The sequence below is a fragment of the Nanorana parkeri genome, unplaced genomic scaffold, assembly GCF_000935625.1.
Source record: "Nanorana parkeri isolate BGI_ZX_2015 unplaced genomic scaffold, ASM93562v1 scaffold330, whole genome shotgun sequence".
NCBI classification, from domain to species: Eukaryota; Metazoa; Chordata; class Amphibia; order Anura; family Dicroglossidae; genus Nanorana; species Nanorana parkeri.
Window position 1 is genome coordinate 205,399 of NW_017306598.1, and position 21,045 is coordinate 226,443.

At 44.5% G+C, this 21,045-nt stretch overlaps 1 protein-coding gene across 1 annotated transcript in view; it reads right to left on the reverse strand.

Annotated features, from left to right (window-relative positions):
* The window catches only part of RNPC3 (RNA binding region (RNP1, RRM) containing 3), a 38,370-nt gene extending 24,259 nt beyond the window's left edge, over nt 1–14,111 (reverse strand). The window contains exons 1-4 of the mRNA XM_018558289.1: nt 13,933–14,111; nt 11,291–11,338; nt 10,255–10,370; nt 8,312–8,392 (exon numbers count right to left, since the gene is read on the reverse strand). Of these exons, the coding sequence (XP_018413791.1) occupies nt 8,312–8,392; nt 10,255–10,370; nt 11,291–11,338; nt 13,933–14,070 (383 nt within the window). The 5' untranslated portion in view covers nt 14,071–14,111. The remainder of the gene's footprint in view (nt 1–8,311; nt 8,393–10,254; nt 10,371–11,290; nt 11,339–13,932) is intronic.
* Nucleotides 14,112–21,045: the final 6,934 nt, after the last annotated feature.

Genomic DNA, 21,045 nt, shown 5'->3' on the forward strand with positions numbered 1-21,045 from the left:
CGAAGTGAAGTGAGCCGAACGCCGTTCGGCTATTCACTTCAGGCTTGTACAGCTGATTTCAGCCGTACACCGACTGAAATCAGCCGTACAACGGCTTGCTGCGGCTGGGTTCGGGTCGGCCGAAGGGCAGAAGGAGTTTGACTTAGCTAATCCAACATCTGGATCGGCTTAGCTCGTTGCTGTTCGGTCTATTCTCATAGGGCCCAAACATCAGTGAGTGAATAGCCGAATGCGGCAGAGCGCCATTCAGCTCAGCTATTCTGCTCGGTACCTCTGTGGTACCGAGCAGAATAGAAAAAGTAGAAAAAAAAGGAGAAAATGATTGGGCGGAGTTAGCAGTGACAGCTAGCTCCACCCAACTGTTTTCTATTGGACGGGACCAGCTGTCATTACAATGAGAACTTGTCGGAGCCGGCGGTCATATCAAAGCCGGCTCCGACAAGCTCTCATGACAGTCCAGCTGTCATGGTTAATAGGTAACCAGGAGATGCTGAACTGTCATTACACACTGAGAACCTGGAGGAGCCGCCGTGATATCACAGCGGCTCCGCCGGGTTCTCAGTGTAATGACACATCAGCGTCCGTGGTTAGCTGCTAACCAGGGGACGCTGATCTGTCTCTGCATGCAAGTGGCCGGAGCCAACCGTGAGATGATGGCTGGCTCCGCCAAGCTGTCAGTAGCAGGTTGTCGGCCAGCCGTTCCAGCTTCGGCTTTCACCTCGGCTCAGTTGAGCCGAAGCATATGCCTTCGGCTCGACTGAGCCGCTCGGCCAACTTCGGGAGCTGTACGGGCTCAAGTGAATAGCCCGTACAGCAGCCCTTCAGTTCTACTCAACCGAAGGGGTCCTGGGGCCGAAGCTAGCCGAAGGATCAGCCGAAGCTATGGCTAGATCCTTCGGCAGCTTTGTGAATAACCCCCATAGTACTATGTATCCCCAGTTATGAATGAACAGGCTGTGATTTACATTACAGCCTGTTTATTCATGAATTTCTGAATGGGGAGTAGAACTCCCTATGGAGGCTTCTCCCCATTCATAAACTGCTTGATAGTAAATATTTTACTATCAGCAGTTTCTGAATGGAATGGGAAGCCTCTGTACTGAGTGTTTCCCATTCATTGAGTGCTGAGGCTGCAGAAAAAGAAATTGAGGATTTGGTGTCCTCAATTTCTTTTTCGATTTCAAAAGGGAAATGTCAGGGATCTGTTTAGACCCCAGAGATTTCACCGTAGCCCCCCCAACAGTAAGCAAATGAATACAAAATTATTAAAAAATAAATAAAAAATGTGTTTCAACAATTGAATTGTGTATTTTTATCGGTTTAATATTAATTTGAGAAACATTTGCTCAATTATCGCAGGGCCTACAAATTTATTATCACCATCTTTTTATTCTACCGGGCCTGCGCTTTCAGAAAATATATGGTTTGGGGCGTCTTTTACAAACGCTAGCAACCCAGCAGTTGAAAATCAAATCAATAGGAAAAAAATTGCAAAAAATTCAAAAATGGCTTGGCCAGCTGATTTGAAAAATGTTCCGGAGGGCTTGGCAGCGAAAGGGTTAATGACTGTGCAAGTACAGAAAAATGCCTGTTGATCTGTCAGGAATGCACTCATCTCTTAAGACCTGTTATGGGCCGACAACGCACAGCAATTTTGGTGTCAGCTTTGTCCAGGGTCTTTTGCTAAAGTACTCAACCACTGCCTTTCTCAGATCTCTACAACATAAAGGTTAAATATTAGGGATGCACCGATAGATCGGCGCCGAAACATATCGGACGAAAATTGCACTTTTGGCATAATGCCGAAAGAGCCATGTTTCGGCCGATTCATCGGCGCATCCCTGGTTTCTTTTCTCCCCGATGGGCGCTGTTCCAGCGGGGAGAAAAGAAAGTGACAGCCAACCGAGCGCTGCAGGACGAGAGCGCCTCCTGTGACAGCGTGTCAGAGAGAAAAGCAAGGTACACACACTCAGTGATCAGTGATCGCTGAGTGTGTGTACATAATTTAGAATATGGTATGTTAACTATATCCTCAATTATGAATGAATGGGAGTGATCTACATCACCCCCATTCATTCATAATTGTAGTTATAGTAAACAATGTTCTCATGTTATCAATGAACAGGAACACTCATAGAGGATTCCTGTTCATTGATAAACAGGGGCTGCAGAAAAAGAGATTGAGGACTCTGTGTTCTCAATCTCTTTTTCTATTTTAAAAAGGGAAATATCAGTTGTGCCGCCCCAACAGGAGCATAGAATACGAGATGCATAGCCTCAGTTAATATTAGCATTGTTATATAGGTTAGAATTTATATAGTGTGATTTGCCTAACTATTTTCTCATAGCTAAATCCATGTGTTATCCTATGCTGCCATCTAGTGGCCTTTTGTTGTAACAAACATGATTTCTGTAATTATTCCTCATGTGACGATGTATTTCCCCCTAGTGTAGCCCTTCCTGCTTCCTGTGTGCAGTACTTCCTGTGTCATGGGCACAGTTGAAAGCCACATGTAACAGGACACACATGTAATCTGCACAGTACGTAGGAAAGGCATCATTTTCTGACCGCACAATACTACAACCGTTCAACTGCTGTTCCTATCATCTGCTGTAATCCTGATGTAAAGAATAAACACCTCTTTTGAATGAATCAGTATTGACGAGTTCAGCTATCTGACGAGGATTGTCCGCAGTGAGTATATCTGCTTATACAGGCCAGGCATAGAGGTCTCAGCAAGGGATATATTTCGCTATCACAACGATCGGAGTCAGAATATCAGTGGTCTGTTTAGACCCGATATCGGCAGCGATCGGCAGTGTGTGTTCGCAGACTTCCCGATCAATAGTGCCAAAGTGTGACAGCTTCAGGGTCAAAGGTCGGCTTGAATTATGGGGATGAGGAGTGTTTTCCACTCACACCATAATTCTCCTTTAAATGTTTCTTATAGTTTTGAACATATCACAACATTGGATCTTGCAATGAAAAATCTTTTGCAACCTAACCGTGCCTTTATACATTATACAGTATAAACTGTGAAATTATTTTTCAACCATCTTTTATGCCTCATTCACACACAACACAAGAGCAAAATTGTATATTGCGTATATATGCATAAATACGAGCGTATGTGCGTATATGCGTGCACTATTTGCATTCCCACAATGCATCATTCCTAATAGAAATTTTTATGAACTGTACGCACGTACATATGGTAAGCACGTAAAATATGCAGAAATACACTGGCCTGACGCTTCTCGGTTCCATTCTGTTTTTGCGCATTTTTATGCTACGCATGTGTATGGAGCCATTTATTTGCATATGTTGCATATAGTACAATGCGCAATAATAAAGTTGGGTATAAATATTTACACCTGTCAACCGGAAATATACTTTTTTTCATGGAAAGACCCTCAAGAAGTCAATTTGTATTTTTCCTTATCCACATTAATATGCCCATTATTTTGCCAATTTGTTTTTGTTTTTTTTTGTACAGCAACTAGGTTTCACAATGTTTAATGCATTTAATGCAGATATATAGTCATCTGGCCCTCCTTACCATTTTGTCTTGAATTGTATTGGGATTGTAATGTCTTCCTTATATTTTAAAGCGATGCACAAACTGTTGGCGTTATATAAATCCTGAATAATAACTAAAATATACAGGCACTAAATCTGGTTCTGTTCTGAGTAAGGGCTCACACAGACTGGTTTTGTTCACTAAGCTTCATACGTAGTTGAATGCACAGTACTTCAATACGTCTGGGGTATTCTGCACATTTTGGTGCTATAACAGCATGAAATGTGCACTTCCATCTTCTCCTGGTCTTTCTCTGGGTTCAGAGTCTTTAGACTGTCTTGATTGGCCCGGATGTGAAATTAAACTCTCGTACATGGGAGTTACCTAATCCAGGCACACAATCGTGCCAAGACTGTACAGTGAGATGCGCATGCACAGCTCAGTCTAAAAACTGCTTTTGTTCCGCTTCATTTTAGGACTTTGAAGAAAACCTCAGGCGCTTGCCATCTCAAATCTTTATAACAGCAGTGAAAACAAGGACACGGCATGGTGTGACAAAACAAACATTTTACACCGCTTTTCTAAAAAGTTTCCCTATTCATATGAACACACTTATCTTCAGAATACACCCCAATAGCCAAAAAATAAAAGGATACAAAAAACTACACAGCAGAACAGTAGGAAAGAGTGTTTAGGAAAAGTATATGGTATGTACATGCTGGAAAACACGAAGATAAAAAAGGTATAGAACACAATGTCAGTACAACAAGTTATAAAACCAGATCTCAAAATAGATGTTTACTTCCAGTAAGACCTTGGTGCAGGTTTCGGATTAATATTTAACATGCACGCATTTTACCATAGACTGGCCTGTAACAATTCTCACAGCTGTAGAAATCTCATCTTCCCAAATGAATACTGGAGTTTTCCAAGAGGTGTACATTTATATAACAATTTCACTAGCAGAGCATTATATTGTATCATTACGACTAGAAGCGCCCACCTAGAGTCAGGCTCAGTTTACACTCCAATGGTATACAGAGCACAGAAACTACATCAAAAAACGTAAACGTCGTCATCTAATAAAATATACATTCTAAAAATACCGATTGATACATTTATAATGCATCAACCTTTTTTAAAAAAGAGGAACTCCAGCCAACAAGGGAAGTTAATTACTTTAAGGGCCTGTTCACACCAGTTGCAGTGCCAGGGGTGTGGAAATTAAAAAAAATAAACTACTTGTCTAAGGGCTAAAGCGGGGGCCCAATCTACTTGTCCCTCATGACAATGTACTTGTCCCAATACAAAAAAATTGTTTTAATCAAAACTAGGGATGCACTGATATAGGTTTTTGGGTATTGAGCACGAGCAATTATTCTGTTTGCCCGAGAAGCCTGCCCATGCCATCAGGAAGCTGGGCAGCAGGTAATTACATGCTACCCAGCTTCGTGATTGCTAGGGAAGCCGACTCCAAGTTGTTTGGCCGGCTTGATCGTGCATGGCCAGGAAACCGGCTTTCCAGCCAATCAGGAAACCGGGCGGTGAATAATGGCCTGATTGGCCGGGAAGCCGGCTTCCTGGGCCAATCAGGAAACCGGGGTGGGTCATTAGTCGCTGCCCCGCTTTCTGATTGCACGGGAAGTTGGTGGGGAAGGGGTTCAGATTTGATTGGGTAATTCCCTTTTCCCATATTACTTGGGAAAGTGAGCTTGCTCTTTAAAAGGAGGACTATGAGGTGAGTGATTTTCACTCAGCCTCATAGTTCGAGCCAATGTGTGACAATGAAACTGTCACAGGTCGGCTCTTTAGATCAGGAAGTGAGGGAACACATACCGTCCTGTCCCTGCAGAGGGCCGTAACTGTCACTCACGGCTCCCTGCAGGGATTCTCCCCCTCCCCGCTCCGATCCTCCAGCACTGACTGGAGGAACGAACGGGGAGGGGGCGGGTACAGCTGGCTCTGCCTCTAGATAGGCAGAGCCAGCTGTCAATCATGCAGCTGGGTGGATATCGACAGTAATGTCAGGATCCGTGTCGGCTGCGGCGCTCTCAGTATATAGTGAGCTGTAGCTCGCGGTATACTGAGATTTGGGTCACGGGAGGACGCTAGTATATATCCTCCTGTGACCCTTAGGGGAACTATGGGGAAAAACACTGACCCCATAGTTCTCCTTTAATGCACATTGTGCGCGAAGGAGAGTGCTGCTGCTTGGCTACCACAATACGGCACACAGTGCAATGGCGGCAGCACTCAACTCACACGCACAATGTCCTATGCATGCATTTATTTGCATGCAGATGACGGTGGCAGGGTGGTTGGTTTTAACTTTTTTTTTTACTTTATCACTTTTTTTTTTTTTAATTTTTATAACTTTATTTGTTTTAATTTATTATTTTTCTCCCACTTCATTTTATTCCTATCACATAGGGCTTAAAACTCCTATGTGATAGTTTGGAGACAACAGGTTCTCTCTATGGAACCTGCCCTCCAACACAGAACTGATCTGTGCAGTTCCTGACGGCTGAGACAGGTGGCGCTGTGATCACAGTGCCACGGTCTCAGTGATTACACAGAGCAGACAAAGAACGTCCTCTATGGTGAGCTTGTGTGCCGTGGTCACAGCGGCGGTGACCGCACACAATAGCCGCCGATCCTTTCATACAAGTGATCTAATTAGACCACTTGTATAAAAACGAGCGGCGGACCCACGCTGTACATTTAGCTCTGCTTGTCCGGAGCAGGGCTAAATGTAAAAAAAAAACTCGCCCGGCGCCCGAAAGTGCATGTCCTGGGCGTCGGGCGATATGGATTCCACACCCCTGAGTGCTTTCCGGCCCGAATCTGGCCAGAATTGCGGCCGGCTCACTTTTTTGTGAGGCAGGAGGGGTGCCATTCACTTCAATTTTCTGCCACGCCCTCCGGCCGCACGGGATTGCAAGGCACATTATGCCTACGGTCCGGTGCTATGAAAATAGCGCTCACTGCATTTTGATCGCAGCGGACTGGACCGCAGGCATAATGTGCCTTGCGATCCCGTGCAGCCGATCGCATTGCAGACGGAGGGCTTAGCAACGGTGCCATTCACTTCTACGGCCTGCCACGCCCCTCCCGCCCCACAAAAAAAGTGTGCCGGCCGCAATGCGAGGCGGTGCGTTCTGGCAAGAATCGGGCCGTAAAGCACTGCATCTGGTGTGAACGGGCCCTTACTATCCTACAAACACTGCAACTGTGGTTGAAGGAAACAGGTCACAAGCAAAATATGGAGGCTGCCATCGTTAACCTTTCCTTCTAGCTAAGTTACTTTCCTGGCTGTCCTATTAACCTTATAAGCTGGAACCCTAAGAAACAAAAAGTTTTTTTTTAATTGCGATTGGTCCAGAGAGATTATGTGTAATGCTTTGCCAAATCATCCAAACCCGTAAGGAAGCCATCAGTGTCAGCCCAATCAGCTACGGCCCCGGGTGAACCCAAGGTCATTCCTGCCGTTGAGATAAGATATTATCCATACACAGAGTGCATTGTTTTCAATAAATCAGCTAACCAAAGATGTGAAATAAGAAGAGGAACAATAGAAAAAATCTGCTGTGTGGCACTTCAGTGGCTGCATATGTTTATAATTACAAACTACAGATACTCCTCGCTTAACGACTTACCTGTTTTGCGACCACTCGCACTTACGACCGTCCTCCGAGCGACCTCCGACCTCGCGCGTCAGCGCCAGTGCGACGCGTCACCGGGGGAAGTGACGTCCTCCGTTCTTCACAGCGCGTCCCCGTGAGTATTTTCATTGCGCGATGTACAGTACACTGTTCAGTACTGTACATCGGCAACGCTATACAGTACTGTACTAATGCAGTACAGTACTGTATAGAGTTCCTCACTTAACGACCTGGTCGTAGGAACGGAACTCGGTCGTTAAGTGAGGAATACCTGTATACTATACAAAAAAAAGATGTTTTCAAATATTTGATATTGATGATTTTTATTGATAAAACCATTAAATGCAGGTGTGTGTGTTTGTGTGTGTACCTTTACACACAGCAAGGAGCTTAAATGTCTTTGGCTTAATTGGAGCCAAGCATCTTTTTCAGTCCAACCTACTTGGCTAGAAGATGTGGGGCAGGAAGAATGACCTCACACTGTTGGAGGCAACTGAGCACCCTAAAAGGTTATTTACTTTCACATAAATGCTAGGGCTATAGTTGGGGCTAGGGATGCACTGTACTGAGTATTTGGGTGATTACTCGTCCAAATGCTCCGATAGCGGAACTTCCAGGCAGAGGAAAACTTCCTCTGACTGGCAGTGCCGTAGGGGGAACATGGAGCCGGCTTCCTGGCCAATCAGCATGGAGCCAGCTTCCTAGCCAATCAGTAATGACCCGCCTCCCTGATTGGCTGAGAAGCCAGTTTCCAGGCCAACCACAATCGAGCCAGCAAAACAACATGGGGCCGGCTTCCTGGGCAATCAGGAAGCAGGCGGCATGTCATTACCCGCTGTCTAGCTTCCCGGGAAGCCAGCTCTATGCCAGTATCGGTACTCGGTATCGGCGAGTACCGAAAGAAAATATTGTTACTCGTACTCGATACCGAAACACCGGTGCTAGTTGGAGCTATAGTTTTCCTTGAAATTGTGAATTGATATTGCTAAAAAAGCATTTTAGAAAAAAAAACTTAGAGTTTTAGTGCTTTGGAAAGCACTTGTTTTGTTTAATGCAGACATACATGTTGCAATGTGAGAGGCTTTACAGACACAATCATAATGGTAGTTGTCAATCAATATGGCGTACCCATGATTTGGTGCTATTCCCTTCTCAATGGAAACCTGGCTTGGGAGCTTTGAGTCTTTACATTCATCTGCTTTGTCCCCACTGTTGAGAGAAAAGACAGGAAATTATAACAGCCAGAAATGTTTCTACCGGAATAAAAACGTGAAACTTTACATTGAATTGGCTTATAATGCACTTAAATGTTTCCTTGGAGAATAGTAGAAAATATAGAGAGCTCCAAAAGACCCTGCCCTCGCCCACCCTTCTCATCAAATTAGTCAAAATGTGTATAAAACCTTGGACACCGCTGCATCCCACCGTCAATTCTCCATTATTCTCTATAACCGGTTGTCAGTGCTTGGGCAGTGCTGCGGAGGCCACTGGCTCCTGGGAGGCTGTACATACAAGCAGATGTGGTACTGACATTTGGGTCCAGACTGCTTATGGGGTCTACATAGATATTGACTAATTTAATGAGAAAGGCTCATCTTTTGCAGGCTTTGCAGATACACGTGTCTTAAAACAAAATGCACTTATGGGGCCATGTCTTCTCAGCACTGGTTTTTGTAATCAGTTGGAAAGTAATACCCTACAATAGTCATCTTAGATCTCTTAACCATGGTGTCCAAATATTTTTTTTGCCCATTTTTCCAGGGATGCACATCTGCATTGGCTTTAGAAGGATCTCACTCTTTCTGAATTTGTCATTTATCTTACTTTATGACTAATGCAACAGAAGGAGTGGGAACACCAAGAGATCTTAACATGAAGATCTTGAAGCCGACGTCCCCATATATGGCCCACTAGACCACACCTAAAAATTCACTTGTATAACAATAAATGCACTCAAATGAATAAATAATAAAATAAAAAATGTAAATTTATTAAAACCTACAGTGTTTACATGCCTGCCCCAGGTCGGGATGGAGGTACAGACCTACCGTTATGGGGTTGGAGGAAGTGACTTGACATCACCGCACTTTTTCTTTCCACTGAGATCTGCGAATCCCTGTGCCACAGTGGGACTTCTCTTTTAATTTACAGATCCCTGTTAACTGATTTGTGAATGGATGATGCGACTGTGTAGGTTTAGTCATGTACAGCTATGCTGAGTTTAAACACAGACAGAAGGCTGATGGGAGAAAGACATTGCACTTCAGGTAAATGTGTTAGGGTGGTTCTGGAATGTGACCATGTTATACCCTAAATATGGGTGCAACATGAAACAAAGAAAGGTGAACTAAGACTAAGTACACAAGTCCAAGCCCTAGCAAAGTTAAAGTGATATTAAAGCCTATTTTTTTTTTACTTTCTCCTTTAAAAGGAGACCCTCCTTTGCTTGAGGCTGTTGCTCTTTTTCTTTAAACGTTTCTATATCCTTGTTTCTAGTGGCTCCCCGCAGCGCTTTTCCCCCCACCCCCTGCACGGGTGCCACCATTGATCTAGTGGAGGCACCCGTGCCCGCTCGTTTCTGCCGTGGCTGTGTGCGTCCAGACACACACAGCCCTGTGGCAGGCCATGCCCCTTCCCTTTGATTGATGGCTGAAGGAGCCTATGGCTCCTCTGCCATCAGTATCCTCCTCCCGCAACCCGGACGTTCGGGGAACAGAGGATCACTTCGGACTGGCGGCGGGGACGAGCGCAGCTGACAGCTAAGTGTGTGGGGGACTGGGGTAGAAAAAAGGTGCTGGGCCGTTTTTACCCTAATGCAGATAATGCATTAACCCCTTCGTGACTGACGACGTACAGTGTACGTCGCCAGCATCGGGGCTGTTTAAACAGACTCCCGGCGACTTTTGCCGCCGGGAGTCTGAGCCCAGATCTTAATACTACTTTAATGCCCTTGTGGTGGTGTCACCTACAGTGGGTGTAGGTTCCATGGCATAACACTAACAAGATAAGCACACATGTTTTATGTAGTTTAATCACATCTTAATCTATATAGAAAATAAAAATCCACAAACCTTTTCTTTTTTTCAGAGAAAGATGGCTGGTCTGGTAAGTGAACAAGGTTCTCCTTAGCATATTCAACCACAAGTGTGTGACCTAACACTGTGAGCTGGTGAAGTACTGAAAGAGCCTGGGAATGAAACAGTGTGTGGTCATTTCAGAGCGCTTGTACATTTTAAATGGAATTTCATAAATTAGGTGCTTGAAATAACATTTAGAGACTTTATATGAGGAGACCTATAAAAAAAACATGCAGTAATAGAGACAACAACATTCTGCAAGAAGAGGAAAAAAGCATTCCTCTGTATTTCCATAAGAACGGCTGCAGAGTTTTTCAAACTTGATGTCCTTCAAACACCTTTATTTTGCTAAACCGATTACGTATCATTAAAGGAAACATGTACTGACAGGAATTGGTGACTTCTCTAAAAAATGCCAGTTTCCTAGCTGGCTCAGGTGTCAATGCTGTCATTGATTTGGAACAAGCATGCCAGATATTCAGCGGTCCTAAACTACATCATTATTCCGATCAGTGACTTACAAAGTATTGGTGGGGCTGCTAAGGTTTCAACCACCAGCACCCACATCCCAACTGGTCCTGTAGTGAGACACGAGTCAGAAGATGAAACCACAGTCCACACCAGGGGACACCTAAAAACACCAAAGATTCTAATGGAGGTTGTAGCGCTTCATCAAAGCAAAGACAGGACACAATAGCCAATGAAGAGGTAAGTATTATACCGCATGAAACTGCTGTTGGGGTTTTAAATCAAAAACTCTAGTGGGGAAGCACCAAGACTGCCATTGCTGGCCTCTCATTCTGGATATACTATTTACCCATCTGTCACATTGATCTAATGGCATCAGTAATTTATGACTTGAACCAAGTATAAAGATTAGGAGCCCGGAATGAACTCTACATTTCCACATCTGCCTGTTTGTTCCAGATCCGTTTATACTATGATATGCATAGCCAACATGCCTTATATAAGGCAGCATAGTAGATAGTCTTAGTAGAAGACATGCAGTATATAAAACAGGAGTTGATACCTTTGCAGCAGCATATTCATTTGGATACGTTGCAAAAGCCACATGCTTCTAAAAAAAACAAAAACAGAAATAGAATGTTTAGACCAATGACAGATTTCAGATGACATTTTCAACATTTTCTCTCTGAACTCAGAGACACAAAAGTGACCTGATGGCTAATGGAGGAACCACTGAGCACAGCAGGGGATGTAGTTATTCCACACTGCTGGAAAAGTCAAGCGTTGAACAATGCGCCGGAAACTATACCGCTTGAAGAGAACCAAGTGTAGACTCACCTTAGAGGTTAAGTATTCAGTGTCGTCTCTTGCATCAGTCAGGCTCTCCTGAAACAACCAAAGCCAAAATGGTGCCCTTCTCATATCTAACAAACAGCCCAGCAAACCTGGTTCCTGAATTAGCCATCTAAAAGTATTAAGGACTGCTTAAAAGTAGGGGTGCACCGATACCGATACTAGTATTGGTGCCAATACCGAGTATTTGGGTGAGTACTCGTACTCGCCAAAATGCACCGATGCCTAGCACGAGTACTTCCTGTATCAGGAAGCTAGCCAATCCGGAAGCCCGGTGTCGTGTAATGACGCAGCACCCGGCATTCTGATTGGCCGGGAAGCCGGCGTCATGCTCCCTCGTCACTTGTGATGAGAGAGCATGGAGCCGACCTCCCGGCAAATCAGGAAGCCGGGTAGCGTGTAATGACGCGCTGCCCGGCTTCCCGATTTATCAGAAAGCTAGCCAATCCGGAAGCCCGGTGTCGTGTAATGACGCAGCACCCGGCATTCTGATTGGCCGGGAAGCCGGCGTCATGCTCCCTCGTCATCTCATGAATCATAATATTAAGAAACTTACCTAAAATCATTAGTTTGTATTGCATTAGAAAAAATGTGACCTGTCCCTAAGAAAAAGTATCGGTACTCGTACTCGGTCTTAACAAAGTGGTATCGGTGCATCCCGACTTAAAAGAACAGTCCACCGTTTTGGTCATGTTTCATGTTACACCAACATTTAGGGTGCAACATGAAATATGGTCACAGTCCACAGCCCCCAAAGTGACTCCTTCACCAGCCCCTTAACTAAATTGCGGGGTAGTTCACGCCGAAAGCTCCTGTATCTTTTAAAATTATTTTAATTTGGCACCGGGCACACAGCTGTATCTTTCATTCAAAGATCCATTTACAGGATCTGTGAATGAAAAAGACTAAGTCCCTTCTGTCACCGCAGCAGGAGGCAGTCTTAGATCTAAATGGAGTACAAGCGCGGTGACGTCACTGCACTTGTAGTCCATTAATTACTTCCTCCAGTCCCATAACACGAAGATCTGGACCTCAGAATGGACCTGGGGGGAACAGACTGCAGAAGCTTGTGCAGAGCACCTGCAATCCACTGGTTGTGGTTGCCATGCTTTGCTGACCCCGATGCAAAAAATTAACACTGATTTCTTTACACAAAGTGTTTGCATTTATAGTTATTTTATTTGAATTTTTTTTCCTTAATGTAAGCTATCCCATTAAAAACATTACAAGCAGAACTCCAATTTTTTGGGGGGCTACTTACTCTGGTAAAGCTTGGCTCGAAGTATCCATTCATATCTGATGACCAGAGGGCCACCGAGGATGATAAATATCACTGTAGTAGTTTGTGTTACATAAAGGTGACAGTTGTGATCTTCAGGCTGTGGCTCCAGCAGCTCTGCACACTGATCATAGGGAGTCTCTTGCTCTACACCTCCACCAGTGGGAGAAGTGGAGAAGTGCAGATGACATCACCTAGAACAGGGGGGGCAACACTGGCCCTTCAGCTGCTGTGGAACTACATGTCCCATGAGGCATTGCAAGACTGACAGTTACAGGCATGACTCGCAGAGGAATGGTGGGATTTGTAGTTAAAGCACAGCTGTCAGTGTCCTGTCGAAAATTCCAAATCCTCGAGATCTCCAACCATCTGACTTCCGGTTTACTTAGAAGTAAGAGGTTTGGCCGAGAAGGCTGTACTGCACGTGCGCCCCCTGCAACGTTTCCTTATACACATACTACACAGCAATAAAGTATTAAAATGAACTAGGGTCACACTAATACAGCACGTTATTAATCTGAATTGCCCCACTCAATATTGCCGCAAGCGACGCAGATAAAGTGGGGCAACTCAGATTAATAGCGTGCTGTATTAGTGTGACCCTAGTTCATTTTAATACTTTATTGCTGTGTAGTATGTGTATAAGGAAACGTTGCAGGGGGCGCACGTGCAGTACAGCCTTCTCGGCCAAACCTCTTACTTCTAAGTAAACCGGAAGTCAGATGGTTGGAGATCTCGAGGAGTTGGAAGTTTCGACAGAACATCGGGCCTGAGTTGTCCATTCCTGACCTGGAAGATCTCAGCTGTCACTGTATGTAGTGTGGACTACTATAGTGATTTTCAGCTCTCTCAGCAGCCCTCGGGATATGGATACTTACATCGAGCCAAGCTGGACCAATGTAAGTTTACATGACAGATCAATCCTGGAGCTAAAAATGAACATGTAGAACTCACTGCATACATGACACATGGTTGGAGCATACAGAGGGGCGTGGCTTCAATAACACCATATATACACACACACACAGATAAAGCCCCACCAAAGACACCGGGGATCTGTGTTCTTCTCTTACCAAGTTCCCCCTCGTCCTCCCGGAACACAGGCGCACACTGGCCGCTCCGCTCTTCTCCAGCAGCTCCCTCTGCTCCTGCAGACTGAGCTCAGTCGGCAAATGCCGGACCAGCAGCGTTTTCCTTCCCACTGCATCCATCTATGCATACCTCTAAAGGTAGAAACACAACTTCCGCCCAAACAGGAAGAACTTCCTCAGGAAACATCGCGACAGTTAGTCTAGAGCAGCCATCGTTTGTTTACCAAAGACAGCCTGCCATCCACCACTGTCGTGCTATCGCAGAGTGCGCTATCGCCCTCTAATGGTTATTACGAGAAATGCACTGAAGCGCCTCGGAGACAGCCAAGCATCCGCCGCAGCCGAACTAATGGCAGCAGTACGCTGTCGCCTCGTAGTGGTTATCACTGCAACGCTTCAAGTTTTTACATTGAGGCTGTGTTTGTGCTGTGGCAATGCAAAGTTAAAGTGTGAGTTTTACCACACAATGCACATGGGCCCTTTAGCAGAGCATCTTAAAGGAACACCCCACCACATTTCCTTCCACTCTGCACTATGGAAAAATACAGATCTAGGAAAGCTGACCTTTCTGAGTATACGGCAGCCTCAATGTAAAAACTTGAGGCTGAATTGTAAATGGCACCTCAATGCATTGTACAGTAGAACCCATCACACCGCAATGCATCACAACGCATATACCATGCATTTTTCAGCCGTTGTGGTGCATTGGCATGTAGGTAGGTGCAGTATGGCCAACGGCCACTAGATGCCCCCATGGGGCCCTGGAGATAGATGCAGCTCTGGCCTGGGGAAACTCTGTGTCCCAGGAGAGGTTGATTTATAGGGGGCGCCCGAGAGGGGAGGGGGTTGTTCAGAGGAGTACAGGAGAAGTCCAGGACTGTCTGCAGAGTCTCTGGAGAGAGACTGTTTCTGGACTATATGCTGGTCCATGGGAAGGACAGGACCAGGCCTAGGACTATGTAGAGCTACAAGGAAACCCACCGTGCTAGGACTGACAAAGGAGGGGATTACGGAGAATAGTAAAGTGCTAGAAGACTGACAATATTTGCCAGTGGGCCTATGGCCGAAGTAGTCGTGGACTCTGGGCTGCACCTGGGCTGATGTACCTCTCTCTCTCTAAAGTGTATTACCATGCAAGTAACAAGAATTGTGCCGTCATCCCACCCGGGGGTGGCTGAAACGTATACTTTGTTCTGTTCTACCTTCAAGTAAAATCAACAAAAAGACTATCTGTGTGGACTGGTTCTTCTCCCTCCAACCTTTGAGAAGGTGGGGTTCAACCGGAGTGTGATGTTGGACTGTATCGTGGCTGTAACCATCTGAGAAGGGTAGGTGTGCATTGGGGCTATGCCTGACACAGGGTGCCGTTCATGGTGGCCTTCCTCCCTAAGGGGGAGGAAGCGCCGAAGACCGCAGAGGCGGTTGAAGCCATGAGGCCCTGTGTACGCAGTACTACACGTGAGGGAGTGTTTGCACGAGGCCAAGGCCGTGGCCCCTGACCGTGGGGTGTCTGGTTTCAAGTTGCATGCACGGGGTTACACAGCCAACCCAGAAGGGAACACACACGCAACACCCCCAAGAGGGAACCCCGCCTACAGGCAGCCCAGTTATAAAGAATGGGCTATCTTAACCCAACATGCGTGACACGCCATAATGCATGTTATTGTGAGTACCTTAAAAGGAGAACTATGAGGTAAACTTTTTTCCCATAGTTCTCTTTAGGATCACGGAAGGACATATATTAATGTCCTCCCGTGTCCCAAAACTCAGTGTATAGCGGGTTATTGCACACTATGTGCAGAGAGCGCCGCAGCCGGGACGGGTCCCGACAATACTGTCAAGATCCACTCCTCTGGCTGATTGACAGCGGGCTCTGTCTATCTAGAAGCAGAGTCAGCTATGCCCGTCCCCTCCCCTGTCTGTTACTCCACTCAGCGCTGGAGGATTGGAAAGAGGAGGGGGAAATCCCTGCGGGGAGCGGTGACTGACAGTCACTGATCTCTGCAGGGAGATGATCGGAAATACTACTGTACAGTGTCAATTTAGGTATAATAAGAGATCATGAGAATTAAAGGCACTATATAAAAAAAGAGAAATGGTTCTGTGCAACATCTGTACACATAAGAACAGATACAGATAATTAAACCCAGCATACAGAACAAGAAGATTGCTACAATGAAGTGTTCATACACAAACAGAAATACTGAAAATAACAGCATAAAACAAGAAAAGTACTACCGTGCACTGACCATACATAAAGAATAAGATCAAATACTAATAATGCTACAAAGCATATAGAATAAGAAGTGCTACTGTGCAGCAACTATACATAACTAATAAGAACAGACATTGAGAATTACAATACAGGGCAAGAGAAGTACTGCAGTGCAGCTGCTACTGCTTTACATATAGAATAAAAACAAATATTAAGAATCACACCCAACATACAACACACGAGAAGTGCTACAGTGCAGTGTACATACATATAGAATAAGAACAGATACTTACAATTAACCCAGCACACAGAAAACCGGGGGTTTATTTATAAATAAAATTGCATGGCCAATTCATTCAGTAAAACTGCATATACTGGATGAGATAACCAGCTGTTGTGAGAATGGGGAAAATATGAATGTTCGTAGATGGAGCTGAGACTTATAGGAAAAAAAATATGTTAGTATTATAGGAAATAATGTTAGGAAATAAAATATGTTAGTAAGGAGATACAATATTACAATATAAGAAACCACTGGAGGGAATGAGCACATAACTGTAATCATTGCTATTCCAGGAGTATCAATGGTTACATTTATATGCTCATTCTCTCCAGCGGTCATTGGGATTGTAACATGTATTTATTTCTTATGATTTGTTTCCCCCAATCTAACAATAGCTGGTGTACTCATATAAATGTACCTGCATTTTCCCTGGACAAAGAAGCTATGTAATATTTGTATATGCAAACCCCAAAAGCACTACAGTGCAGTACCTGTCAGGCATGTGTGCCGGCAAAAAAAATGTATATTTTTTTTCTATTTGTCAAGCAAATATTTTGTTTCGTCATATTCATTACGTTAGAATGATTCATTATTTTGGGCAAATTAGTTATTCGGTATGCCGAATCGATTCGTAATTTTGCACAGTAGGTTGATCTTTATCATGTACAATTAGTTATTTCAGAGTGCTGTAGGGGAACATGGACCCGCCTCCCGACTGGGAAGACAGCTTCCAGGCCAATCAGCATCAAGCTAGCCAAACAGCCTCGTACTCGCCCAAATGCTCCTGATGCCTATCCGGTATCGGGAAGACGGGTGACGAGTCGTTACACGCTGCCCAGCTTCCTGATTGGCCGGGAAGCTATCTTAATGCTCCCTCGTCACTAGGGAACATGGAGCTGGCTTCTGGCCAATCAGAAAACCAGGCAGAGAAGCTGTCCAATCAGGAAGCAAGGCGGCGAGTCACTACCCACCCCCTGGCTTCCTGATTGCCCAGAAAGCTGGCTCCATGGTTCTCCATCACCTGGTGACAGCTGGGCATGGAGACGGCTTCCCTGCTAATCAGTAAGCCGAGCAGCAAGTCATTACATGCCGGCCGGCTTCACAGCTAATCAGGAAGCTAGATGACAAGTCATTACCCGCCGACCAGCTTCCTTAACTGTACAAATAACAACACAGCGCTATAGGTAAATTATAATGCTTCCATAAAGAAAATTAAATGTAGATATAAATTATAAAATAATATATTACCTTGTTAAGAAAGGTATATATATATATCCACCAAATTGACCTTCAGAATATGTCAGGTGACGGAACGTGTCAAGGGGCAGATCTTTTCACTGTTTAGTAGGCACTATGCTAGTGGCTTTCATGTGAGAGCTTTTTATCCTGTTTTTTCTATTTGGCCGGCTGATGTTTTGAAACTTTGATGTAAGTTGCTATTTTTAAATAAATATACTTTGTTGGATGTACCGCACCATGAGGGCTGTTTTTTCTCTCCCATAACCCTAACAAAACACTGATCGGGATCGTACATAACCGCTGTTGTCCACGGATGAGAGTAGCCGGCATCTGCTTTCAACAGAGAGCCGGGACCTCCACGTAGACTGCAAGGGATAAGCGCTTGAAAGTGTTCGGTCTGCTGTCGGGTGATTTTGAGGGAATCGGAACTGGGAGATCAGAAGTCTTCCGCTCCTGAGTGATTATACTATATATAGTCACCGACTCTGGTGAGTACCGATTACCTGGGGGACGGCTGATTGGAGGATCGGACTTAAAATAACTTTATATTTGTAACAGGCAGTGATGTGTATTGCATCACTGCCTGCATGCAGTGTCACTCTCCGGTACAGAAACCGGAGAGAAGCTGGTGAAGCATGTCTCTGCTTCATCAGCTTCTCTGGGGGTCCCTAGGTGACATTAGGGGTCTTAAGACCCCTGATGTCTCCATAAAGAGGACCTGTCACTGCAAATTGGCAATCACATAGGGAGCTTGCTTGCTCCCTATGTTATAGCAATAGAGTTCAGTGGAAAAAAAAAAAAGGTTTACAAAAATTTGTTACTAAAAAAAATAAAAATCACATATCAAAGCAATTTAAAAAAATGTAAGTCCCCTGCCCCCACAAACATGCGTCAAGCCCGCCTACGTGCGAAAACGACAATTACATCCATTGCGCCGCACATGTTACATATCGCCACTAACGTCGGCATGAGAGCAATAATTCTAGGGTCATCAATCACTGATAACACTAAACTGATGAGCGGTAAAAGCTTTTAAAACGTCGGCTATGGTCAATTTTGAGTTTTGTAGTTTTTTGAGATTTAACGGGTGCGCGCAATTTTAAAGCTTGACATGTTTGGTGTCTATTTACCCGACGTGACCCCGTCTTTTATATTTTACCAAAAAATTGGGTAATAATAGATGTTTTATAACATAACGTAGGGAGAACAGGTTTTTTTTCAACATTTTCGGTACTTTTTTTATTATACAGTAAAAAAAAAAAAACTTGTAGTGGTGATTAACCCCTTCGTGACGGGAGACGTACAGTGTACGTCTTGGCACTTTGTGCCTATATGACTGGCCACGTACACTGAAACACCTGGTCTTCAAGTGGTTAAAGAAATTGTGAAAATAAAGTGTTAGAAAAATAGATTTTCATGTCTGCTATGATTAAAGTGGTCATGTAAGGTCATTGCCTACAATCCACAACAGTGAAATACATTTCTAGAGCCAGGTTGAAGCATATCCACAGAAGCTCAGTGGCAAAATGCCAAGAACAGTTTTCCACGTTCAACTAAATCCAGAATTCAAGTTGGATATATTCCTACATTTATTTTTTTATTGATTTTCCTATGCAACACAAAGAGAATATTGAAGTACTTATAGATCATTAGTGCTCTGCTGGAATTTTTCCGTTTAACATGCTATGGTATAATTTTTAGCTTAAATAGAACCACTTTTCTTTAAAGAACAGAGCATGATCTTGCTCCATGTTAGTGTATATTTTGTGTGAAAGCAAAACTCTCCTTTGTGGCATTTAGCATGCCTACTATGGTGGGCCACAATCGGAGACTACTATTTTCTGCAACATGACAGTTGAGAAGCATTGTGCATGTGCAGAGATGGTTCCCTCCTACCTTAGTGTGGCATCACTGGAATTAAATGAAATGTCTTAACTATAATAATAGTGAACTATAATAACTATATAATCTCTGTAATTTCACAGAGATATACTGGAGAATAGTTTGGCAGAAGTTCTGCAGTTTGTAACAGACAAGTGGCAGAAGGAGTTTTTAGTGCGCAGAGCTACCTATGCCATGTTAAAACTAAAAACACTTGCCTTTTAACCACTTGGTAGGCCTGCAAATTAATAGTAGAAGGATGACCTGGGAGTGACATCTCTGGCAGTTGGAAGTAAGCTCAGGGGCTTGTTTCCACCAGCCCACGTGTCTACCGCAATGTGAAGCGGAAGAGGTGTATATAAGGGTGTATATAAAAGGTGTATCTAAGGAGTGGCCCACTTTTTGGGATATTAAAGCCTACCTCTGGGTAAAAAAAAAAAAAAAACTAAAACAATTGGGGCTAACCCCACAAATCAAGGGTTAAAGTGATGTTAAAGCCACAGTTTTTTTGTTTTTTTTTCTCCTTTAAGGAGACCCTCCTTTGCTGGAGGCTGGTTTTTTTTTTTGTTTTTTAAAGTACTTCTTTCCTCGTTTTCTAGTGTGTCCCCGCCATGCTCTTCCCCCCGCCCCCTGCACGGGTGCCACCATCGTTCTAATGGAGGCACCCGTGCGCACTCGTCTCCGCTCTTTCCCGCAGCGGCTGTGTGCATCCATAGACACACACGCCCTGTGGCAGGCCACGCCCCTTCCTTCTTTAAATGATGGCAGAAGGAGCCCATGGCTCCTTCTGCCATCAGTATCCTCCCCCGCAAACCGGAATTTCAGGGTACGGAGGATCGCTTTGGGACCAGCGGCGGGGACGAACACAGTTGAGAGGAGACTGGGGGGGGACTGAGGTAAAAAAAAGGTCCTGGGCTGTTTTTACCCTAATGCAGAGAGTGCATTAAGGTAAAAAACGTCCAGACCTTAATACTACTTTAACTGTTCATTTATGTTTAGAGGTATTGTAAAGAGGACTTTTACTTACCTCATTCTTGCTCCCCCAGAAGTCGCTGCTCACCTCTATCAGTGCAGCAGGCCCCTGACTGCTGGAGCGCATGAGAGGTAGACTTCAGGTGCCCGTCTTGGAGCCATGCTTTACACCATACCCCTAGAAATAAACAAGCAGTTAACCTTTGCAGAGTGGGGATAGACCCACTGCAAAGGTACTTTTTTAATAGGAAATAAGCTATAAATATAAAATTAACAGACACATTTTATGATTGCTCTAAATGATTGCCACCACCTGGCTCATCAAACTGTGATTACAAAATCCAAAAAGCCAGTGGAAACATTGTTGGCTGAACAGTGACTGCATCCAGTCAGGTGCAGTCACTGTTCATGTATTCAGACAGCCATCTGTTTGAAAACAATAACTGAATGGAAAGATTCCACCACCCTCACTGTTTAGCATGGGAGAGGGGAACTGAGTCATCTC